The following is a 22,269-nucleotide window of genomic DNA, read 5'->3' as shown; positions in this document are numbered from 1 at the left end:
TCTCGGCCTCCCAAAGTGCTGGGATTACAGGCTTGAGACACCGCGCCCGGCCAAATTTTTTTTTAAAGTATTGCATTCTGACAATGCTAGTGAAAGAAGAACCAGAAAGCAATGACAAGATAGGACACAGTAGAGATGTGTTTTGAAGCTGGACTCATTATTTACAAGATGCATATATTTCAGGATCATGCATGCCAATTATTGCTCAATTTGTATATAGATACACCATGAAAGTCAAAAATATATATAATAAAAATTAAGGTTTTTCTGTTTAAATTTTGTATTGAAAGTTCTAATAAAATTTGTTTTTTACTCTCCTTTTGTTATTATGTCTGTACATCATTAAAAAAATTACTTAGAATATGAAACAAAAAACTGTGGCCCAGATAGTAAATACGGCTATTTTGTTTCCTGATACATTGAGGATTAATAAAGTTTAATATATTGATTAATCACATTTTGATTATAATTATGATACAAATTACAACAATTTATAATTACAAATTGACCAACATAAAATAATTACAATATCGAAGAAGAAGAAAGGAAAGAAGGGGAAGAAGGAGAAGGAAGGAAAAAGAAAGAAGGGGAAAGAAGGAGAAAGGAGAAAGAAGAAGAAAGAAAGGAAGAGAAAGGAGGAGGAGGAGAAGAAGAAGGAGGAGAAGAAGAAGGAGAAGGAAGAGGAAGGAGAAGATGTGGATGAATCTGCAGCAGCAGCAGAATCATCTGAGGACTGACTCTACCCAACTTCAAGAAGCAGTATAAAACTATAGTACTCAAAACAGTAAGGTATTGGTGAAAAAGGAGACATAGAGATCAGCGGAAAAAATGGGATCCCAGAAAGAGACCCAAGCAAATATAATCAACTATGTAAAGGAGCAAATACAATTCAATGGAGAGAGGATTGTCTTTTTAACAAGTGGTGCTGGAACAATTGGATGCTCACATACAAAAACATGAATCTAAACATAGATCTTACACATTTCAAAAATTAATTCAAATGAAACATTGATCTAAGTGTAAAACACAAAACTCTAAAACTTCTGCAAAATAACACAGAAAAAAATCCAAGTGACCTTGGATTTGATTATGACATTTTTGATACAAATTTAAAAGCACAATTCATTAAAAAGGTAATTTGGACTTCACTAAAACTAAACATGTTTACTCTGCAAAAGACACTGTTAAACGAATGAAAAGATAAGCCACATACTATTAAAATGTATAAAAAGTGTATCTAATAAAGGACTGATATCCAAAATATACAAAGAATTTTAAAAATGCATCAATAAGTAAACAAATAATTAAATTTAAAAATTAGCAAAAGATCTAAACTTTTCCAAGGTAGAATGTCAAACTTTTCTCTAATCTAGACATCTCACCAAAAAAAGGTATACAGAAATAAAATAAACAGGTACAAAATTAATATCATACATCATTAGGAATTGCAAACTAAAATAACGAGATGCTGCTACACACCTATTAGAATGACTAAAATTCAGACTACTGACTCACCAAACACTGGTGAGAATGGAGCAACAGAAACTCTCATATACTGCTGATGGCAATGCAAAATGGCTCAGTCACTTTGAAAGTGAGTTTTTACTTTCAAGTGCTAAACATGGTCTTGCCATACAATCGTCCAATCAAGCTCTTTGGTATTTATCCAAATGAGCTGAATACTTACGTCTGCATAAAAACCTATCCATGATGTTTCTAGCAGTTGTGTTCATAATTGCCAGAACTTGGAAGAAACCAAGATACTGTTCAATAGGTGAATGGATAAACAAATTGTAGTACCACCATTCAATTAAATGTTATTCAGCAATAAAAACAGATGAGTTAGGAAGTCATGAAAAGACGAGCTGGAACCTTAAATGCATATTGCTAAGTGAAAGAGGCCAGTCCAAAGAGACTACATCCTGCATAATTCCCATTATATGACATTCTAGAAAAGGTAAAACTATAGTAAGTAAAAAGATCACTGGTTACCAGGTCTTGTGGGAGAAGGAAAGTGAGATAAAGAGGTGGAGCACAAGAGATTTTTTGGGCTGTGAAACTAAATTGGATGAGGTAACAGTAGAAACATGACATTATACACAGGTCAAAACCCATAGAACTATACAATGCAGAGTGAACCCTAATGTAAAGGATGTACTTTACTTAACAATAATCTGTCAATATTAGTTCTTCAGTTGTAACAAAAATAACACAGTAATGCAAGATGTTAATAATAGGGGAAACTATAAGGGGAGTGGGGAGAAGGTGTATATGGGAACTATCTGTACTTTCTGCTCAACTAATCAGTAAACCCAAAACTGCTCTTAAAAATGAAGTATATTATTTAAAAAACAAAACAAAACAAAACACAAAAGACTATTGGACCCAGATGATAAATATCAATGACAATTTTTCCTAATATATCAAGAGCCAATCCAGTAAAGTCTAATACATTGATTTATTAGTGTCATTTTCTAACTATACATTTTTCTCATGGAAATCGTGTATATGTCTGTGTGTCTGTGTGTGTGTGTGTGTGTGTGTGTGTCTGTTTATAGTTTATTCAGAAAGTGGAAATACAAAAATTCCAAAATATTGGGCATTAAATATCTAGTCATTTTTTAATAAGAAAGATACCTGTAGCTATCTTTTAAAAATAGACATAAAGTAGAATAAGTTATTAAATTGAAAGTGAAAACTATTAGGTATTAACAAGATGTATATTTTCACTTGTCACAGTTATTTATGTCTCATTTGTATCCAGTTTTTATTCTCTATTAGACTGACTTAAAAATAATTGAAAAGATTCGCTGACATCTCTACTATCCATTCATTCCATAATTTTGATGTTATGTTTTACTGCCTTTTATGAAATTAATGTTTTTAAATAATTTTAAAACTTCCAAAAAGTTTTATGAATGTGTACTTGATGATAAGCTTAATTAGGAAATTTGAGAGTATGTTATGTTAATTTTATATATACATTTATTGACTTTCAATTTGGAATTCCCATTCGTGAATATATATATCCTCTTCAATGAGTTTTAATAACACACACACAAATTGTTATATACTATTGATAATGTAAAAATGGCACAAAAACAACATTTTGAATCATTGCCTTTAGATGGCTTAAAATACTTGGTGATTCAATTACTTTTAATAGTTAACGTAATTATTCTTATCCTTTATAAAATAAAAAAAAGTCTCATAAACAAAATGTGCCAGTAATATATACTGTTGATAATATAATACATAGACGTAACTTCTCTGAAAAAAATTAAAAATTTGTTGGAATCTCAAATAGTGGTCACACTCTAGGCTATCTTTATTGACATAATGAAATGTATCTCTTAGTAAACAGCATAGACCTCACCTTATGATTCTAGCATATGTGCCATTTCATTAGCTTTTTGAAATATCTTAGATTCAATTAAAATTCTTCTAAAGCATTCCCAGGCATAAATATGGCATTTTGTGAGTCAAAAGAACAGTTTAGTTCCAAAGAATGTAACCTAAATATAATTTTCATTTCACCTTTCCTGTTTCCTTTTATATTCTGTGCCCTTGTACTATATATATTTTGTGGTAGACAAGATAATTAGATAATTAGCATTTCATAAATGAGATGCCAGAGGAGTGAGATATTCTATTTTGAATGCTTCTTGGAACATTCGCCTTCCTATCTGATAAGCCGATATAGCCTGAAACATTTAATGTATAATACACTGAAAGGTAGTGAGAGCAAAGAGAATATAACTAACACAGGGTGATTTAAAATAAACTGACCTGGGCTAGAAAAATGCACGGGTTTGTGTAGTGTAGACTGCATAAACAAGAACTTCATTATTTTTTATAAGTGAGAAAGGACAACAGCAAAGAAGACATGGAATAAAGAATCTCTGCTCATATCTGAGAATCAAAAGATGATATAAACAACTGAATTAGCAAACTTTAAACCCATCTGTATTGAATATTGTCTTCTATAATCAGAATCTTATTTTTAATCGCTTTCATTGTTTTGGAACTAAAGGGAGAACTGATCAAGCACATTAATTGGTCCAGAAAAGTAACAAAAAAGTACAGGGAAGAATTTAGTTTCTCTGGGCACAAAGTAATTATCTTTAAAAGAGAGTAAGGAAAGGAATGAATCTCTTTAGAAATAGTTCAATACATTTAAAAAATGTAAGTTTTTAAGAGAAAAATGGATTGACCTTATTAGTCATTTGCATGGTAACTAGAATAGAGATATAATCAAGAAGGTAAAGGTCAGGACTGTCAATTGACCATTTAACCCCTTAAAAAGACATAATTTTAGTAACAATCGGACCCACACGTTTTTCTGTTATTTTAAATATACATGATATATTTCTTATTTTCATTCATTATTAACCTAATTAATTTCATTTAAACACAATTTTAACACATCAGCTTCTTTCCCTCTCTTCCTTCCTCCCTTCCTTCAGCCATTCATTCCTTCCTTTCCTTGATGCTCAGATCGAATTGTTTGTGTGTACATGCAGGATCTCCTCTACAAGCTCTTTTAACTATTTATTGCTTTAAACATTAATAACCTTCATGTGTAAATAGCGACTCATTTTTATAGGCAAAGCCCAGTACTGTTAAAGGAAGTACTAAACAAACATTAACGATAGCATAAGATTTCATGATGAGACGAATTATATATAAAATGTACTTTACTATTCACACATTTAAAAAATTTGAACCCTTATTTTTCTATATTTTCAGTTCTTTGTTACAGTATTAAAATGCTTTTTCAGGAAAAAAACACAACAGTCTGACATATTTTAGTTTTCTGTCTCTTGCGCTTTTCATTTTCATAAGAGTTTTTTAAATGTAATTTTTGTCAATGATACAGAAAATGAATATTCAGTCATTTTCTTCTTTTCTGTGTTTTGTGTAACTTCTATGAGTGCAGATATATTATTTCTACTGAGATTTAAATAATATCTGACTCATACAATTTGTTCTTCTAAAAATTAACTCACAGATAAAAAGTTATTTTACAAAGAAATCTGTGTGAAAATGGGAGGATGAATTTGAGTTTTCATTGATTAATTTTCAAAAGCGGCTTTTCCCACCGCTCAGCTGTGAAGCTTATTCTTCCCGATTATGTAAAATCTGCAGGTATTTGTGATTCACTGTGAAAGTTCTGCTTTTCATTTTCTTAAGTTTCAGTTTTAAAAGAAATCTCTTTCATCATAGTGGCAGTATTTAAATGTATGATTAATATTTTATTTTTAAAAACGTTGCTCTATTTTACAGGCTAGATTCATATAAATTGTATATCACAAGGTTATAGACTTAACACAGTTAAGCTCTTGAACTATAATTCCTCCTGTTATACTTTTTTCGTTACACTCTTGGCATTGTATGCTTAACTTTAATTTTCTTATTGCTCACCAAACTTAGGTTTCTACAATATCACAGGATTTTTATTTCAGAGGTAGTCATAGCTGTTTCCATTATTGTAGGAATATATATTTATTCTTTTGAGTTACCATTGAAAACAGTATCATCTCTGTGGATCTGAAATGCTAAATGTTCCTCCATTTGGGCCAGCCTTTTAGGATTTTCATCACAAGAATATAGCCAGACAATGGAGAACTACTAAACTTATGCTCCATAAATCCTAGATTAACCCATCTTCTTCCTTTCCCAGCCTGAGCTCTACTTTCCCTCTTCTCATTCATGGAAAGTTCCATATCATCTAGATTACACATGTGCATCTATGTGCAGCCATGATCTACTATCTCCAGAAACAACCATTGAGATGCTATTACCATTATTCTGAGATCTTTATGAAGACCCCATGGATTTGCTCCATTTGCTCTAGTTTTGATGCTGACTGTTGCTCAATGTCTCCTTTCCACCCTCCACTCATTTAATCTCTGGGGAATGTTCTGCATGCTTAAAGAAACATTTAGCACTATCATCAGTTAGTTTTAATTAACTTCACATACTTGAATGATGGTATGCTAGATGCTAGGAAAATAATTTAAATAGATCTGGTTTCTGCCTTCTGGCCATTTACATATTAAACCGTGATAGAATGAGATGCTATTTTTAATTGGCTAGCCATGAAAAGTGTAACATTTTTAATGTAAAATTTCCTTTAAAAATTAGATAATTCAATTGCCTTCCTCCATGAATTTTTACTTATTCATACATATTGAAATATGGTTAATAGCTAAAATGCTCAAGAATTGTATAATACTTCCATTTTGGATTTCCAAAGTCATGAAAATGACCTTGGCAGCCGACATACAGGCTAAAATATTCTCAACAAACAATTTTCCAGAATGTATAGAGTAATCAAATAAAGGTAGTCTGTGACTGTGGCGTGGAATAAAACAAAGACAAGTTCATCTTATGACCAGGAGTGAAACAAGACAGAGACCAGGACCCTCGATGTCCACAAAAGTTTGCATAATTAACTATTGCTTCTTTATAATAACGAACCTACAATATTTTCATTTTTTAGCTAAAGTTACTCATACACTCATCATTGACATGCTATTAATTCTGAGAACACACAATCCAGAAGCACAAGCCTAACTCCTATAACAAGTCTCTTCTCACTGTTTCTTATCTCCATCCAGAGATTCATCTGCTATGTTGTCTCCTTAGCCATAGCAACTTAAATAAATATAGTTTTGCTTAACTATTGGTAGACTTTTGTTGATCTGTGACTGGCAGTGGTCTTCACAGTTCTTATGACTGATTTTTATTGTGTTATTTAATTATATGTTGGAATTTACAGTTAACTAAGTAGTCAACTATTATTTTAAATTTAGTTTTATTTTGCTTTGTATGTAAATATTAAAGAGTTTAAATTAAAATACTGTTGATCCCGGTCCTTTAAAAATATTGTTACACGGCCAGGCACGGTGGCTCCCACCTGTAATCAGAGCGCTTTGGGAGGCCGAGGTGGGCGGATCATCTGAGGTCAGGAGCTCAAGACCAGCCTGACCAACATGGAGAAACCCCGTCTCTACTAAAAAGTACAAAACAAAAATGAGCCAGGCATGGTGGCATATGCCTGTAATACCAGCTACTTGGGAGGCTGAGGCAGGAGAATTGCTTGAACCTGGGAGTTGGAGTTTACGGTGAGCTGAGATCGCGCCATTGCACCGCAGCCTGAGCAACAAGAGAGCAAAACTCCATCTCAAAAAAAAAAAAAATTATAATTATATATATATAGTTTTAAAAAATTGTATTTTGGGAGACCCACGGATGTAAGAAAAAGAAATAGAAAAAGGAAGGCAATTGACATTTATTCAGCCTATTGAATGCCATGAACTTGACTTAAGTTCAAGGAATTAATTCTCTAGCTTATCCACATCCCTACAGGGATGGCTCCTCTAGTTTATAATCAGAGCTCAACCAGTTTCAGTAATTTTCCCAAAGCCAAAATACAAATAAATGTCAAAATTGACAGATAATCTCCATTTGGGCTCTACAGTATGCTTCTTTCTGAATTTGCTTTAAGGAGAATAGGAGTAAATTACTAAAACTAACCTAATTGAAATCATTTAAACATTATAATATTTTCGATAACTACTAAACTAAGAATAATTTTAAAAACAATAAGCATATTATAGTCAGCTTTATATTTTCCATATAAAAAGTAACCAAAAATTTCTAGTTCACCTGGCAATTCTCCAATCTTTTCTCCTAACACTCTGTAGTTTCTCCTAATCCACTCTACTCCGGTACCACTGGCACCCTTGCTATTCCTAGAAATAAAAACAGTAAACGTGCTACCTCAGGGTCTTTGTGCTTGCCCTTCCCTCTGCATTACACCAATACACATAGTCGCTTTCCGTAATCTTCATTTCTGTCTCTTGACTGCCCTCCTCTCCTTTATTTTCCTTGTTGTCATGTGCTTATCAATATGTACTTAGTACTTACCAATATGTAACATGTGATATGTTGCATTTATTTATTTATTTTCATCCCTACCTAGAATGGATGCTGTAAGAGAAATGCAGTTTGTTGGTGATAGCGGAGGTGATTATTTTGACACTTTGGAGACAAACTCAATTTGTGTTTTTGTTTGTTTTGGTCATTGCTGTAACCTGAGTGCCCAAAACAATGCCTATTACATAGTAGCCGCTAAAAAATTTTGTTGAATAAATAAATGAAAACAAAATGCAATGAAACATATTGAAACAGTACTTAGAGTTTAGCATTTTAGGATTTGATGTAATTGCATATCACACACAAATTCTAAGCTCAAGCTATAATTTTGTCACAAATAGAAAGAGAAAACAAAATCTTCATTACCTAGAAAATCAAATACTGCAATTTAGAACATATTATCTCCCATACCTAGAAAATCCAATACTGCAATTCAGAACATATTATCTCCTATCCTCTATTCTTTTATATTTTATTTCACATATTTCAATTCATTTATTTTTATTTTGATTAGTATATATAATTGTCTACTAAAACCTTGCTAAGTACTAAAACTGCCACGATCACAAGCTTGCTAGTTCTGTGACTCTCAGCCTCTGTAGTCTTCAGAATCCTTGTGTGTATCTTGTGACTAATGAGAGTAACTACTCGGGGCACCTATTAGTAAATGAGTACTCAATGACATAATACCAGCACAACATTTAGCACTGCCCCGGTCTATTAGATTCACAAAATTAATTTTGTTCTTATTGATTGTGAATAATGATGATGAAGAAAACATAATAAATATGCTCCTATATTTATACAGCATTAGTATATACCACATAGAAGGTAAAACTGGTCTAATTTTAAAAAGCATAGCTGAGAAGCCACATTTGCATAGGATAAAGTTATTTTAATATAACACTGTTCATCAAGGCCCTCTCAGATTATCAATTCTCAGTGATTTTGCCCAAATTACCACTTTTTCTCCCCCACCCTTACATGCACGCCTACATAAAGCCACAATTTGAAACACAGGGGTATTAATCTTATACATATCCTTCATTGTTCCTCACTGTTACGAATGGAACTCAGGCAAGGAGTGTTTTCCTTTGAACCTGATTAATACTAGCGAGTGTAGTTTTACTTCATTTTGCTGTGGATTTTACTGCACCTTTGCTATGACTTCAGGTAGTTTTGAAATGATTTTAGACGCAGATGAAGAAATTTGCTGCAGAGATAAAGGAGGGGGAAGTAGTGTCTACTTACAGTGTATTTCTAGCACCTGCATGGCTACCTGAGGGGTGGCATTGAGGGATTCGTGATCTACTCTGCAGATGACCGCCACTCCATCGTCACTCCGGTCCACTCGGAAGTCCAGTGTGCTGCTGACAGTGAATGTCTTGCGATTTGCATCCTCTTCTTTTAAATATTTTACATCTGAAAATAAAACATGAATTTTAAAATGTGACACCTTTCAAAATAAAACAGATTGCATTTATTCAAGATAATGGAAACACTTTCTCCCTATCTTTATCAATATTTGTGATTTTAACATTTAATCTATTTCAATTCAATTGAATAAAAATATACTTACTTTAAAAATAAATTCTAAGGGTTAGATCCAAAAATACAATAAAAGGGCAGGGCGCAGCAATTTTATTTCTTTGGTCTCAGGCTTACCTAGTTTATAATCCGTCACAAGATACTCTTACATACTCCATTAAAACAATGTATATCATCTTACAAAAGTAGTCTTTCTTTTCTCTTAGCTATAAGTTTTACTAAAACATAATCTTAATTTTCTGAGCCACAAGCACAGTTGGGAAGGGCAAATTTACAACCATATGGCTATGCCTAAAAGAATGCACAATGCATTTGAAATATAACTTTAACATGAACAATGTGAGGTGAACATAAATTGCTAAAGAATACTTAAGGTGAGAAAGTTGTCATCTTTGGAAAGAAAAGGAGCACAGTCATCTGAATATTTTGAATACTCAAGTATATATTTGCAGTGAAATTTACATTGAGATGAATGCTCTTCACTTGGCTGAGGAATTTATTTCAGCATGAATAAGAGTACTTTCTACAAGATGTGAATTCATTTATCGATATTTAAACTTGCTGTGCATGATTTAGATCCATCGTTAAATGATGCACTAAAGGATTATTTGTTCTCTGTGGAAAAGAAGTTTAATAATACTTTGCTTAATTTGTAATTTCTCAAGTCTGAAGTAGCTGATAAGAAGAAGACGATTTTAAAGGTTTAGAAATCAAACTGATATGATAAGGTTAAGGTATCATTATAACAACATCTTAAATGTAGTTGATAGAAAAATGTATTCAATTTTCTTATGCTTTCTGTTATTTTTTTCATCATTCAGTATCAAATAAACTTTGATATTGTCAGGAAATAAGCCCTTTCACATAAAATATTTGATTTTAACACATATTAAGTAATTTATTTTCAAAACATTTTAAAATATATTAATAACAAAAATGAATAAATTCAGTTTCTCAATCTTTGTGCCTTATGCAAAGATTGGATTTGCATGTAATATTTGATTAATACACATATGCATGGTTCACTATCATTTATTTCAGAAGTATGAATTTACCATATTGAGTGATTTTAAAGATAAATAAAATAATCATTAGTAAAACATAAAATGGATAGACGTGATATGTCTTATTCTTGAAAATGTGTTTATATTTGGGTTCACATATTAGGGGAAAATGACCTAATTAAGATTTTTACCTCAAAATGTTTTATGTATGTTAGGCAATTCTGAAGACTAAGAAAATCTCTAACATTTAGAAAGGAGAACTGAAGCATGAAATCTCAATTCCATCTTTTAACTGAAAGTAAATCATGCAGGATACAGAATTCTATGCAGAATTTTTTATAAACGTGTGTCCTATGAAATATCTCATTTCATTTTTACTAAAGTCATTTACTAAGATTTTGGCACTTGAAAATTAGGTACAATTCCATTAAAAAATATTAAATAAAGGACACAATGATCTTTCAGCCAAAATATGTCAGAACAATTCAAATGCATTTATGATTCTTTGCTTATATTTAAAATACTATAAGTTTCTTTTACTTTTCAGTTTCATAGATTTATACAAATATGTTGCCTCATTTTTACATTTATTTTCTTTTTTTCATAACTCTATGCCCAACGTTTACTTGTTCCTAGCTCTAAGCAGTGTCAGAGTAAGAAAATATTGATCTCTTGACAAATGATTTTTATAATTATGCTACACAATATATGAGAAATTACTCCAAAGTATTACTGCTGGTTGTTTACTTTTTATAACAGCTGCACTTTAAGAACTCACACATCTGCTTCTTTTAGCTGTTTCCCTTACAAAAGTAGCATTTAATGTAATATTAATTGGACACATAAAATTTGATAGCAATTATATAAATCACAAAATTTTAATGAACTAATTCAAGTAAAATTTTAAAAAGTGTAAATTTGTTGATTTTAATATTGGCTAACATGATAGATTTTAGGGTTACCAGAAGCCTTAAGATAAACAGAAAAAACATTGAAAAGAGCCAATCATAGTATCTTTTCTCATATTTTAGGCTGACTTTCTTCCCCAAAAAAATGAATAGGAAAGATACTTAAAATGTATCTCTACTTTCCCGTTCTATATTTTTAAAATAACAATGCATTACACAGTTATACAGTCAACAGAAATTTTCTTTACATTGCATAGTTTATTTGTTGATACCATGTGTATCCTTCTTTCAGGTTCTATTCATTTTCCTTTCTTTTGCATGACAGTTATATTACATGGTGATTAACAATAGCCTTCTCAAAATGCAACGCACGTATGATCTTGTTAAAATGCAGATTCTCATTCAGTAGGTTAGGGTGTGGAGTCTGAGAGTCTGCTGCTGGCCCATAGACCATATTTTGAGGAGCAAGAGTATAGTGCAAACATTTGACACTGGAGACATAACTAAAGGTGGACTGGGAATGTTGGCACTTACTCTTCCCATCTTTTTCTCTTTTTCTCTCTCTCGTTATTTTTTAATTGTTCCTCTTCAAAAACTTCCACTGGATATAATACACACACACACACACACACACACACACATATATATATCTTCATTTTACATATTTCAAAATATGCACGTCCTATATATTATGTAATGTGTTAATGAAATGACTAGAAAACCTTGAGAACCAACAAGAAACAGAGGAACTTTCAGAATTTCTTTCATAATCCACTTATAATCCACTCCTCCTACTCTCTCTACTAGATCTTCTGGACATTTAAATAGTCAAAACGGTGGTCACTTTTGGTGAATCGGGTGGGAAACTGACTGGGAGAGAATATATTCGGGTTTTCTGGAGTTATGGAAATGCTCTACATCAAAAGGGGTGTGAGTTCATCTACTTTGTAATTTGTGTCAAAATTTTATAGTTAAGATTAGTTCATTTCAATGTGTGTAAATTTTCCCTCAAAAATCACAACTGTAGGCCGGGCGCGGTGGCTCAAGCCTGTAATCCCAGCACTTTGGGAGGCCGCGACGGGCGGATCACGAGGTCAGGAGATCGAGACCATCCTGGCTAACACGGTGAAACCCCGTCTCTGCTAAAAATACAAAAAAAATTAGCCGGGCGTGGTGGCGGCGCCTGTAGTCCCAGCTACTCGGGAGGCTGAGGCAGGAGAATGGCGGGATCCCGGGAGCGGAGCTTGCAGTGAGCTGAGATCCGGCCACTGCACTCCAGCCCGGGCGACAGAGCAAGACTCCATCTCAAAAAAACAAACAAACAAAAAAAAAAACAAAAAAATCATACCTGTAAGTTATAGTAATAATTACAATTGAGTGGAGAGTAATTAGAGGGATAGATGAAAAAAATGGCTGAAAGTTGATACATTTAAAACTGGGTGATGGCATGCAGTGTCTCATTCTATTATTGTGCTTACTTTGCATATGTCAGAAATTTTTCTAAAATAAAATTTTTAAACATAGCAAAAGAAAAATTCCTCAAGTATAACTGTTAATGAAAATTAGTTGCCTGAACATTTCTTGGTAAAGTCTCAAGATAAAGGACTTTCTATTAGTTTTTATATTAATCTTTATAAAATTTAAATTGTAGAATAGCAATCTCCTTATATTCAGGAGATTAGATCTTTTGTCTTAGCAAGAACTAAGGTGAAAAGAGAAATAGCAAATGTAAGTTCGAGCGCTGGAGTATCCAAAGTGAATAAGTTTAAATGCCTCAAGTTAGGTTAGCTGGGGAAAAAAACAAATAAATAAATAAATAAGCAGCCAAGATATTTGGATTTTCTTACATCTAATTTTTTTCACAAAATATATTTCAAGAGATACTTTCATATCTATCTTTCTTAGGTTTATAATATTAGGCCACCAGGCTCTATATCTAGTTTCTGGCCACTTTTAGACTGAAGTTTTGGAAAAAGAAAATCCTCTTAAGTGAAGTTCCTAGAGAAGTTGCCTTGTCTCCACAGTGATGCTAATATACCTTGAGTAGTATAATCTCAACTACTTTGGTTTATTTGCTTTCTCCACTTTTGCAGTTTTGGTGCTATTTATACAGACTGAAAAAGAACATATCTTCACTTTTTTTTTTTTTTTTTTGAGACATAGTCTCATTCTGTCACCCAGGCTGGGGTACAGTGGCGTGATCTTGGCCCACTGCAACCTCCGTATCCTAGGTTCAAGCGATTCTCCTGCCTCAGCCTCTTAAGTAGCTGGGATTACAGGTGTGCGCCACAATGCCCAGCTAATTTTTGCATTTTTTGTAGAGATGGAGTTTTGCCACTTTGATCAGGCGTCTCAAACTCCTGACCTCAGGTGATCTGTCTGCCATGGCCTCCCAAAGTGCTGGGATTATAGGTGTGAGCCACCGCGCCCGCCAATACCTTCACTTTTATAGTGAAATACTTTCCCCGAATCCTGAAATAGACCTCTTTATCAGCCACCTACCTAGATTAGGCCAGTTCTTTTTAATCCATTCCAAGTTAAATAGACCATACTGGGGACAAGGCAGGATTTAGAAACTGAAACTTCCATGCGTTCTCATCACTTGAAGATATCTCTTAGGAATTATGTAGGCTATTAAGTGACATTTCCTATTTGGGTCTTGAATTCTCTGACCATGAGCAAAACAGCATGGTCTTAGTGTGTCCCAAACAGTTATGCTTATATGGAACTAGAACTTTACTATTATTTTCAGAAGTAGGGTTTTTAAAAGTGATTTTTGATGGATAACATAATAGTTTTAGGGGAGAAATCAAGGAATTTAGTCTGAATCCACATAATTGTCAGTGATCCTTTAGTGATTTTTTTGCCATAGCCAGTGAGCTAGATTCATGACCTCATCTCATAGAGAACAGAAAATGTGCGCATTAGATGAGAGTTGGCTTTATTGTCAAAAATTAGGAGTGAACGAACTCAGTGGAGAACTGGACATGTGTAATTACTGCTTCACAGTTCTGCAAATCAAACTTCCAAAAACTAAATACAACTTCCCCATTCTTTCTTTTGTCTGGCTAACTCATTCAGTAACTTCAATGCATACTTTAAAGGCAATTTGTCTTAGAGGAAATGTCAATACTTTTTTGTGTGTATCTTAAGGTTAAATGTTCAAAGATATTTTACAAAACACTTTTCTTTAATGTTCAAGCAAAGCTTTTCATTTTGTATTTGTTTTAAACTGTCTCTAGACAAAACATAGCAAGACTGTATTTTATATTGTGTAACTTTAACGTCTGGTAACCACATTCATTAGTGCACTGAAAAAGACCTCAAACAAATTCTTGAGGCAAATCTCATTCTTGCCTTTGAGCACCCCTTCATACAACTCCTGTCTGAAATAGGGTAGATTTTTAAAAGTCCTTATAATTCTCAACTTTTGTAAGGAAGTACTAGTCATAATCCTGGTTCTAAACTGACTCTTACAGGTATGGCCCCACCATTAATTGGCAACATGGATAACCATCCCACTTAGCAAGGAATTGTACTGAAATTCAGCTCTTCTTAATAGATCTGAAAAGGTCAGATGAGAAAAATAATGTTTATGGAGGATTATTAAGAGAAGATACTTCATTCATCTAAATATCAAAGTCTCTTTTTCAGTTTACCCTAACAAGTAAAATGTCAATGCTTTTCATAAAATTTATCTTAAGTGTTATTTCCCAGATCTACATTCAGAGGTGCTACAAGAACCAGGTATATATATTACCTGACTCGAACGAAGCCTCAGGGTGAGCTCTGTATTTGACTACATTAGAATGTCCTTTCTCCTCAAATATATTTAAAATGATGTTTTATTGCATGTCCAAAATATAATAAAATGTGGCAGAAAATTATTTTTAAGTCTATTCAGTAGAATAAGGTTTAAGAAAATAAAAATATCTATGCATTTGAGCAATTTCTGTAGCAGCAGGAAAGTGAGACTTCTTTGAAACATCTATGATGATGCAATTTTCTGGTAATCAAACTATTTGTTTCAAAAAGTCCTGCAGCGTTCAGCACATGTAAGAATAAGCAACCTGTCCCTCATCTACCTGTAGTGACATTGAATAAATGAATCACTTGCATCAGTAAAACATTGTGAAATGCTAAGTTTCTGAATATATTACAATATTTCTATGTACCATGTTCTACCAGAGTTTTTAAAATGATTTTTCAACAAGTTACCTTGTATTCTGAGAATCACATCATTTAAAAATTAAAATTACCCATTGGGACGTTCACAAGGTTCAGTATAAATTATGTATTCATAAAATAAAGGTTAGATTAAATTTTTAACTTTGTTATTTTCTTTTTTACTATTTTTCTTTTTCTTTTCATTCTTTCTCTTCCTTCTGCTCCCTTTTCTTTCTTTCCTCGGCAGAAATTCCTAATTTTTATATTTCTCTATAGTTTTTACAGCCAGCATCTAAGACAGTATCTGAAACATCATAGATGCTTAATAAGTATGTTTTCAATTCGTTAAAATAATGGTTGCAATCAGCCAGGTAAAGCTTCTTTTCATTCTAGTAAGTAGATTTGTTCCATGTCAATATGTATAATTTGGGGACAGTTGTCAGTCTTTAATTGATTGTCTTTGTAGTATATCTCTTTTTAAATCCTCTCATCAGTTTCTGTATTGGAAGAGTACAAAATCTAGAGGGATATGACAAAATATCTGGAATTAGACAGACTGTTTTCTTTTATTCAGATCTGTATTTGCCCCTTGTTTGTCAGTTCTGTCTTTGCTATTTTCCGCAGCCATTGTAATTCTCACTGCAGACCACTGTAATTCTCACTGCAGACCACTGTAATTCTCACTGCAGACCATTGTAATTCTCACTGCAGACCAACTAGATTAGAGTCCCATTTATTGAACTTCCTCAAGTTGGCAGTTCAGGCATTTAACCATAGACAACAGGCAGAAGAAAGGAGATTGGCAATATCACTAAAGAGAAAAAAATTAAATGGAAAATTACTGAGTTAAAAAATATACCTAGCTGTTAAATCTTTTCAATTCATATATATTTTTCCATATAAATTTTACAAGGAAAAGGGGAATAACATTACTAAACATTATCTATACTTACTTACAGGGAAAAAGAAAATTATAAAATAATTTCATCTCCTATAGAGGCAAAAAATAAAGATATTTTTTGAATATAAAATAAGAAAAATACAGATTTTATCTATGAAAAATTAGCAGGAAGTGAGAGACAAAAGGATATGTAAGCATAAAGAGAGGAATATATTTTTAAGGAGATAAATTAAAATAATTTACAAGTCAATATCATGAAAATATATGAGTATGAAAAAGAAACTGGGGGCAACTCCTGAATATCATGCTAAATAAGTAGTTCTGCAGACTTTCTCTCCAGTTAAACAACCATAACTAGTGAAAACTATTTTAAAACACACATACATATTTCAGGTCTCTGAAAATTGTGCTAAGGGCGTATAGCAAATGAACAAATAATTATTTTAAAAAACTACAACTCTTAGTAAGAACAGATAGAGTCTGTGGTATTTGAACCATGCCTTGCTCCCTAATTCAACCTCATCCCCAACTCTGCATGAGGAAAACCAGGTAGATGTACCCAAGGTGGAGATCCATGTTTCCCCGACCAAGGACTGTGGTCCTTTCCAGAAGAGGCAGGCGGCCAGCATTTCTTATTTCACTCATTATTACTCTTGGTTGCAGAGCCAAAATTCCAGGTGGTGTGGCTGAAAGGTTGGCGCTATCTTCTTTCTCCGAGTCCCTGCTCATATGCCAAGAATAAAGGGACCCCAATAGCTCTCACTTTAGCTCACTCATAGAGGGGAAATTTCAATCCAGAAAAGACAAAACAAGAAGACCAGAAGCTACCACCATTTTGCCCAGGGAAGAAGCCAGCTATAACAGGGAAGTGTTTTTCTGAACCTCTCTCTAAGGGAACCAAACATTTGGAACAGAGTTGGGAGGAGTTCAAAGTGGAGACTTTGGAGGAAAGCAAGTAAGAAAGCCCTTGTGTCTAGATGAGATAAGCACGCTAAACCACAGACCATATAGTTTATAAAAGAAAACCAGAGAAAGAGACAACTAGCAAGGGCCTTCCTGTCACCACAGGTTAGAGAAAATCTCAAAGACTGGCCTCAAGAAAAAACAAAACAAAACAAAAAAACCCAGCAAAGGACTCTGGATTTAAATAGATCAAGCTATGGAACACCTTATGCACATAGCATTATTGAAAACAGTAGTGCAACCAGTTGGCAAACAATGAAGGGGAATTACTGGGTGTGATACTAACATAAGCAGAGAGAGAGCTTAACAGAGACGACAGGAAAGAAAGACATTCAGTGAGAGTCCTACTGAAGCCATTAGCACCCTAGGGTGGCTGTGCACGTGCCAAAGCCTGTGCTTTCTGAGGAATGACATCAGAGACTTCACACTGCAATAGAAATAGCTCCTCCAAATCAATAAACAATAAGCCAACCAAAACAGGTACTTTTACAAAGGAACTCCAAAAAAACAAGGAACTCCTTTGACAATTGACTTTTCATCAAAACTGATAAAGGTCAGAAGGTAGCATATCCCAAGTGCTAAAAGAGGGAAAACATGTCAAATAAGAACCTTACATCCAGTAAAATTATTTTTCAAAAAGGAAGGTAAAATAAAATATTTTTCAGGTAAACAAAATCTAAGAGAAGTTATTAAAGCAGTCCTGCCTTATAAGAAGTGTTAAAGAAAGTTGGGTTAAGAAAGTGATCTCAGATAGTTAAACAACAACAACAACAAAGCACCAGTAAAGGTAATTTTATAATTAAAAAGAGGTTAAAATGGCATGTTTCTTCTCTTTTCTTCTCTTAAGTGATTAAAATATAATAATCAGAACAAAGATTCTTCAGGAAAACAAAATTAATGATGTAAAACAATTATTTACCATTGTATTACAGGGTCTATAACATATGAAAATGCAACATATTTGACAATAACAGGACAAAGGAAGCGGATAAAAGTAAGTTTTTATCCTGTTTCCTGAAAGTAGTCATTATATAAAAAGTCTTCCAAGGTAATCTTCCAAGAGAACAACCAATCTTACTTTTCCGTCACATTTTCCGTCACAAAATCATAAGGAAATGATTTTAGGTGGTAACTTGAATTTGCAGGAAGAAATTAGGAGAATTAAAAACATATATAATATGTTTCATGTGACAAATTTTAGGTACTTACTATCCTTGCTTTACTCAGCTTCATTAAAGACATAACAGTAATCCCAGTACTTTGGGAGGCCGGGACGGGCGGATCACAAGGTCAGGAGATCGAGACCATCCTGGCTAACATGGTGAAACCCCGTCTCTACTAAAAAAATACAAAAAACTAGCCAGGTGAGGTGGCGGTGCCTGTAGTCCCAGCTACTCGGGAGGCTGAGGCAGGAGAATGGCGCAAACCCAGGAGGTGGAGCTTGCAGTGAGCTGGGATCTGGCCACTGCACTCCAGCCTGGGCAACAGAGCGAGACTCCGTCTCAAAAAAAAAAAAAAAAAAAGACATAACAGTATATGAAGTAGTAGTTGTAACCATGTGTTGTTGTGTTTTTAACATATTAAAATGTAACATGCTTAACAACGATACTACAAAAATGGGAGAAGAGCAAACAGCTATATTGTAGTAACATTTCTATATCTTCTGAATTAGGTTATTATGAATCTGATTTAGATTCTGATAAGTTAAGATACATGATATGCCTGAGAGCATCTACTAAAAATGTAATTCAAAAACAAAGTGAAAAATTGTTACAGGAATTAATATGTTAAACTAGAAAATATTTACTTAATATAGCATAAAGTAGTAAAGAAGGAATATAAAACAAAAATGACATGAAACATAGAAGATAAATGTAAAATCATGGATGAAAATAAACCTATATCAATTATTATAATATCATACATGGAAATTAACCAATATTAATTATAAGATTACATGTAAGTTGATTAAAAGTTCAATAAAAAAGCAGAGATTATAAAACTGGATTTCTTAAATGATCAAAATATATGATTTCTACAGGAGACACACTTTAGATTTGAAGATACAAATGGACTGAAAATAAAAGGATGAAAAAGAATATATGATACAAACAGCAAGCAAGAGAAAGTTAGAGTGACTACACTAATAGCAGCCAAAGCAGATTTTAAAATAAAATATGTTATTAAAATAATGGAAATCATTTCAAAATGATAGAAAAGACCACCCATTAGAAAGATATAACAATTATAAATACATATACATCTACGTAAAGAGAGCACCTAAGGTATATGAAGCAGAAACCATTTAGCCCAGCAATATTATTCTTCGGAATATATTCAAGAGAATTGAAAGGATATTTCTACACAAAACCTTGCACCTAAATTTTTACAGTGGAGTTTAAAATAATAGCCCCAAAGCATAAAAACTCAAATGTACATCAACTAATGAATGAATAAATAACATATGGAATATGCATACAATGATATATTATTTGGCAATTATAAAGAATAAAGTACTGATATATGCTACAACGCAGATGATATTAGTTTGTGCTAAGCTAATCACAAAAAACACATATTGGCCGGGCGCGGTGGCTCAAGCCTGTAATCCCAGCACTTTGGGAGGCCGAGACGGGCGGATCACGAGGTCAGGAGATCGAGACCATCCTGGCTAACACGGTGAAACCCCGTCTCTGCTAAAAATACAAAAACTAGCCGGGCGAGGTGGCGGTGCCTGTAGTCCCAGCTACTCCGAAGGCTGAGGCAGGAGAATGGCGGGAACCCGGGAGGCGGAGCTTGCAGTGAGCTGAGATCCGGCCACTGCACTCCAGTCCCGGCGACAGAGCGAGACTCGGCTTAAAAAAAAAAAAAAAACACATATTACATATTTTGGTCGATGAAATGTCCACAGTAGGCAAATTTATACAGACAGAAAGTAGATTTGTGGTTACTTCGAGTTGGGGTGGAGACAGTTGGGGGAAAGTTGGGAGCTATCATTAATAGGTTTCTTGTAGAATCATAAAAGTTTAAAATTGATTGTGGTGAGTGTTTCATAGTTCCGTGAATTTATTTAAAAACTGTTAAATTGTATACTTTACATGAATTTGATGACATGAATTATATCTAAATAATGTTGCTATGTGAAAATAAATAGACAGAGCTAACAACATGTTTGGCTTCAATTTGGGAGGTATACAAATAACACGTTAAATTTAGAATTATTGATTGAAGAGAAAAATGTGACGGCAAGTAAGATTGGTTGTTCTCTTGGAAGATTACCTTGGAAGACTTTTTATATAATGACTACTTTCAGGAAACAGAACATTTTGTTTCCAAACTAGTAAATAAAATAGTAGACAGTGAATGCGCTTGAACTTCATGATCCAACTGTAATCTATACTATAACATAATATAAGTAAGATAATCTATCTCAATCAACTTCCCATTACCAACACAAATGGAAGGTAATTTACCAACTCATTTAGATACTGCTACACTAAGATGTCAATTTGATCATATTGTGAAAAACTGGATCCAATGTCTTTTTATGTTTGTTTGTTTTTGTTTTGTTTTGTTTTTTGAGATAGAGTTCTGCTCTTGTCACCCAGGCTGGAGTGCCATGGCACCATCTTGGCTCACTGCAACCACGTGGGCTCACTGCAGGTTCAAGCAATTCTTCTGCCTCGGCCTCCCCAGTAGCTGGGATTACAGGTGTGCACCACCACGTCCAGCTAATTATTGTATTTTTCATAGACACAGGGTAATCAAATAATTAATGCGTTAATTTTAGTAAAATATGATTCATAAATTTTGTAAAATATCTTATGCATTCAAAGACGGTCATTAGCCAAAGGTAATGGGAAAAGCTATCTTCTCCCACTATGTGCCACAAGGATCATGAAGTGAATTTCCATGAAAAATCCAAAGTTAAAGAATGAAAGAGGTATTTTTCCTCGCATATGAAGAAGCCATAACGGATTTTTTTGAAATAACCTGAAGAAAACTTGAGCAGTAACTAAGTCTCTCCATCACCAGATGAGAGCTATGGAGCTAGCAAATTTGAATATTTTTGTTATTATAATGTCAGGATTACTCATGGGCTTCTGAGTGCTAGATGATTAAGGTATGCACTTGCTTTAATCCTTAAATTAAATATATTGATGAACAACATTAATTAAACACAAGTTTAAAAAGAAACAATTCATGTGGTCAACTTCTTGACACTATGTAAAATCCATTTAAAAAAAAATGTTTTTATGTGTCTCATGATATACATACCGAAACTTTCTTTTCCATTCCAACAATGTATAAGAATTCATAACAACACTAAATTCCTGTAACTAAGAGTATGATCTTGCGTAGATGAAAATTTCTCATATACAAAACTAAAGCATGATTCATAAAACTAAAATATAATGTTAATACGGCTGAGTGTGGTGGCTCACACCTGTAATCCCAGCACTCTGGGAAGCCACGGTGGGTAGATCACCTGAGGTCAGGAGTCAAAGACCAGCCTGGTCAAAATGACAAAACCCTGTCTCTACTAATATTACAAAAAGTAGACAGGCGTGTTGGCACACACCTGTAATCCTAGCTACTTGGGAGGCAGAGGTTGCAGTGAGCCAAGACTGCACCACTGCACTCCAACCTGGGCGACAGAGTGAGCCTCCGTCTCAAAACAAACAAACAAACTATATATCTATATCTATATCTATATCTATATCTATATATATCTATATCTATATATAACATACATATATATATATGTAATACAATAAATGAATTGGATTTTGTGAAGTAGTACAAACATTTCGGAAAGTTGGCAAGGTCTTTA

General features: G+C 33.4%; 1 protein-coding gene across 3 annotated transcripts in view; it reads right to left on the bottom strand.

Annotated features, from left to right (window-relative positions):
- Positions 1 to 22,269, bottom strand: part of CADM2 (cell adhesion molecule 2) — a 1,120,439-nt gene that overhangs the window by 138,719 nt on the left and 959,451 nt on the right. For all 3 annotated transcript variants that reach the window (XM_011927577.1, XM_011927576.1, XM_011927578.1), the window contains one exon: positions 9,196 to 9,366. In XM_011927577.1, coding sequence (XP_011782967.1) covers positions 9,196 to 9,366 — 171 coding nt within the window. The remainder of the gene's footprint in view (positions 1 to 9,195; positions 9,367 to 22,269) is intronic.

Source organism: Colobus angolensis, unplaced genomic scaffold, assembly GCF_000951035.1.
Source record: "Colobus angolensis palliatus isolate OR3802 unplaced genomic scaffold, Cang.pa_1.0 Scaffold73, whole genome shotgun sequence".
Classification (NCBI taxonomy): Eukaryota; Metazoa; Chordata; class Mammalia; order Primates; family Cercopithecidae; genus Colobus; species Colobus angolensis.
Note: the sequence above shows the minus strand (reverse complement) of the source record. Positions and strands in the feature narration are given on the sequence as shown.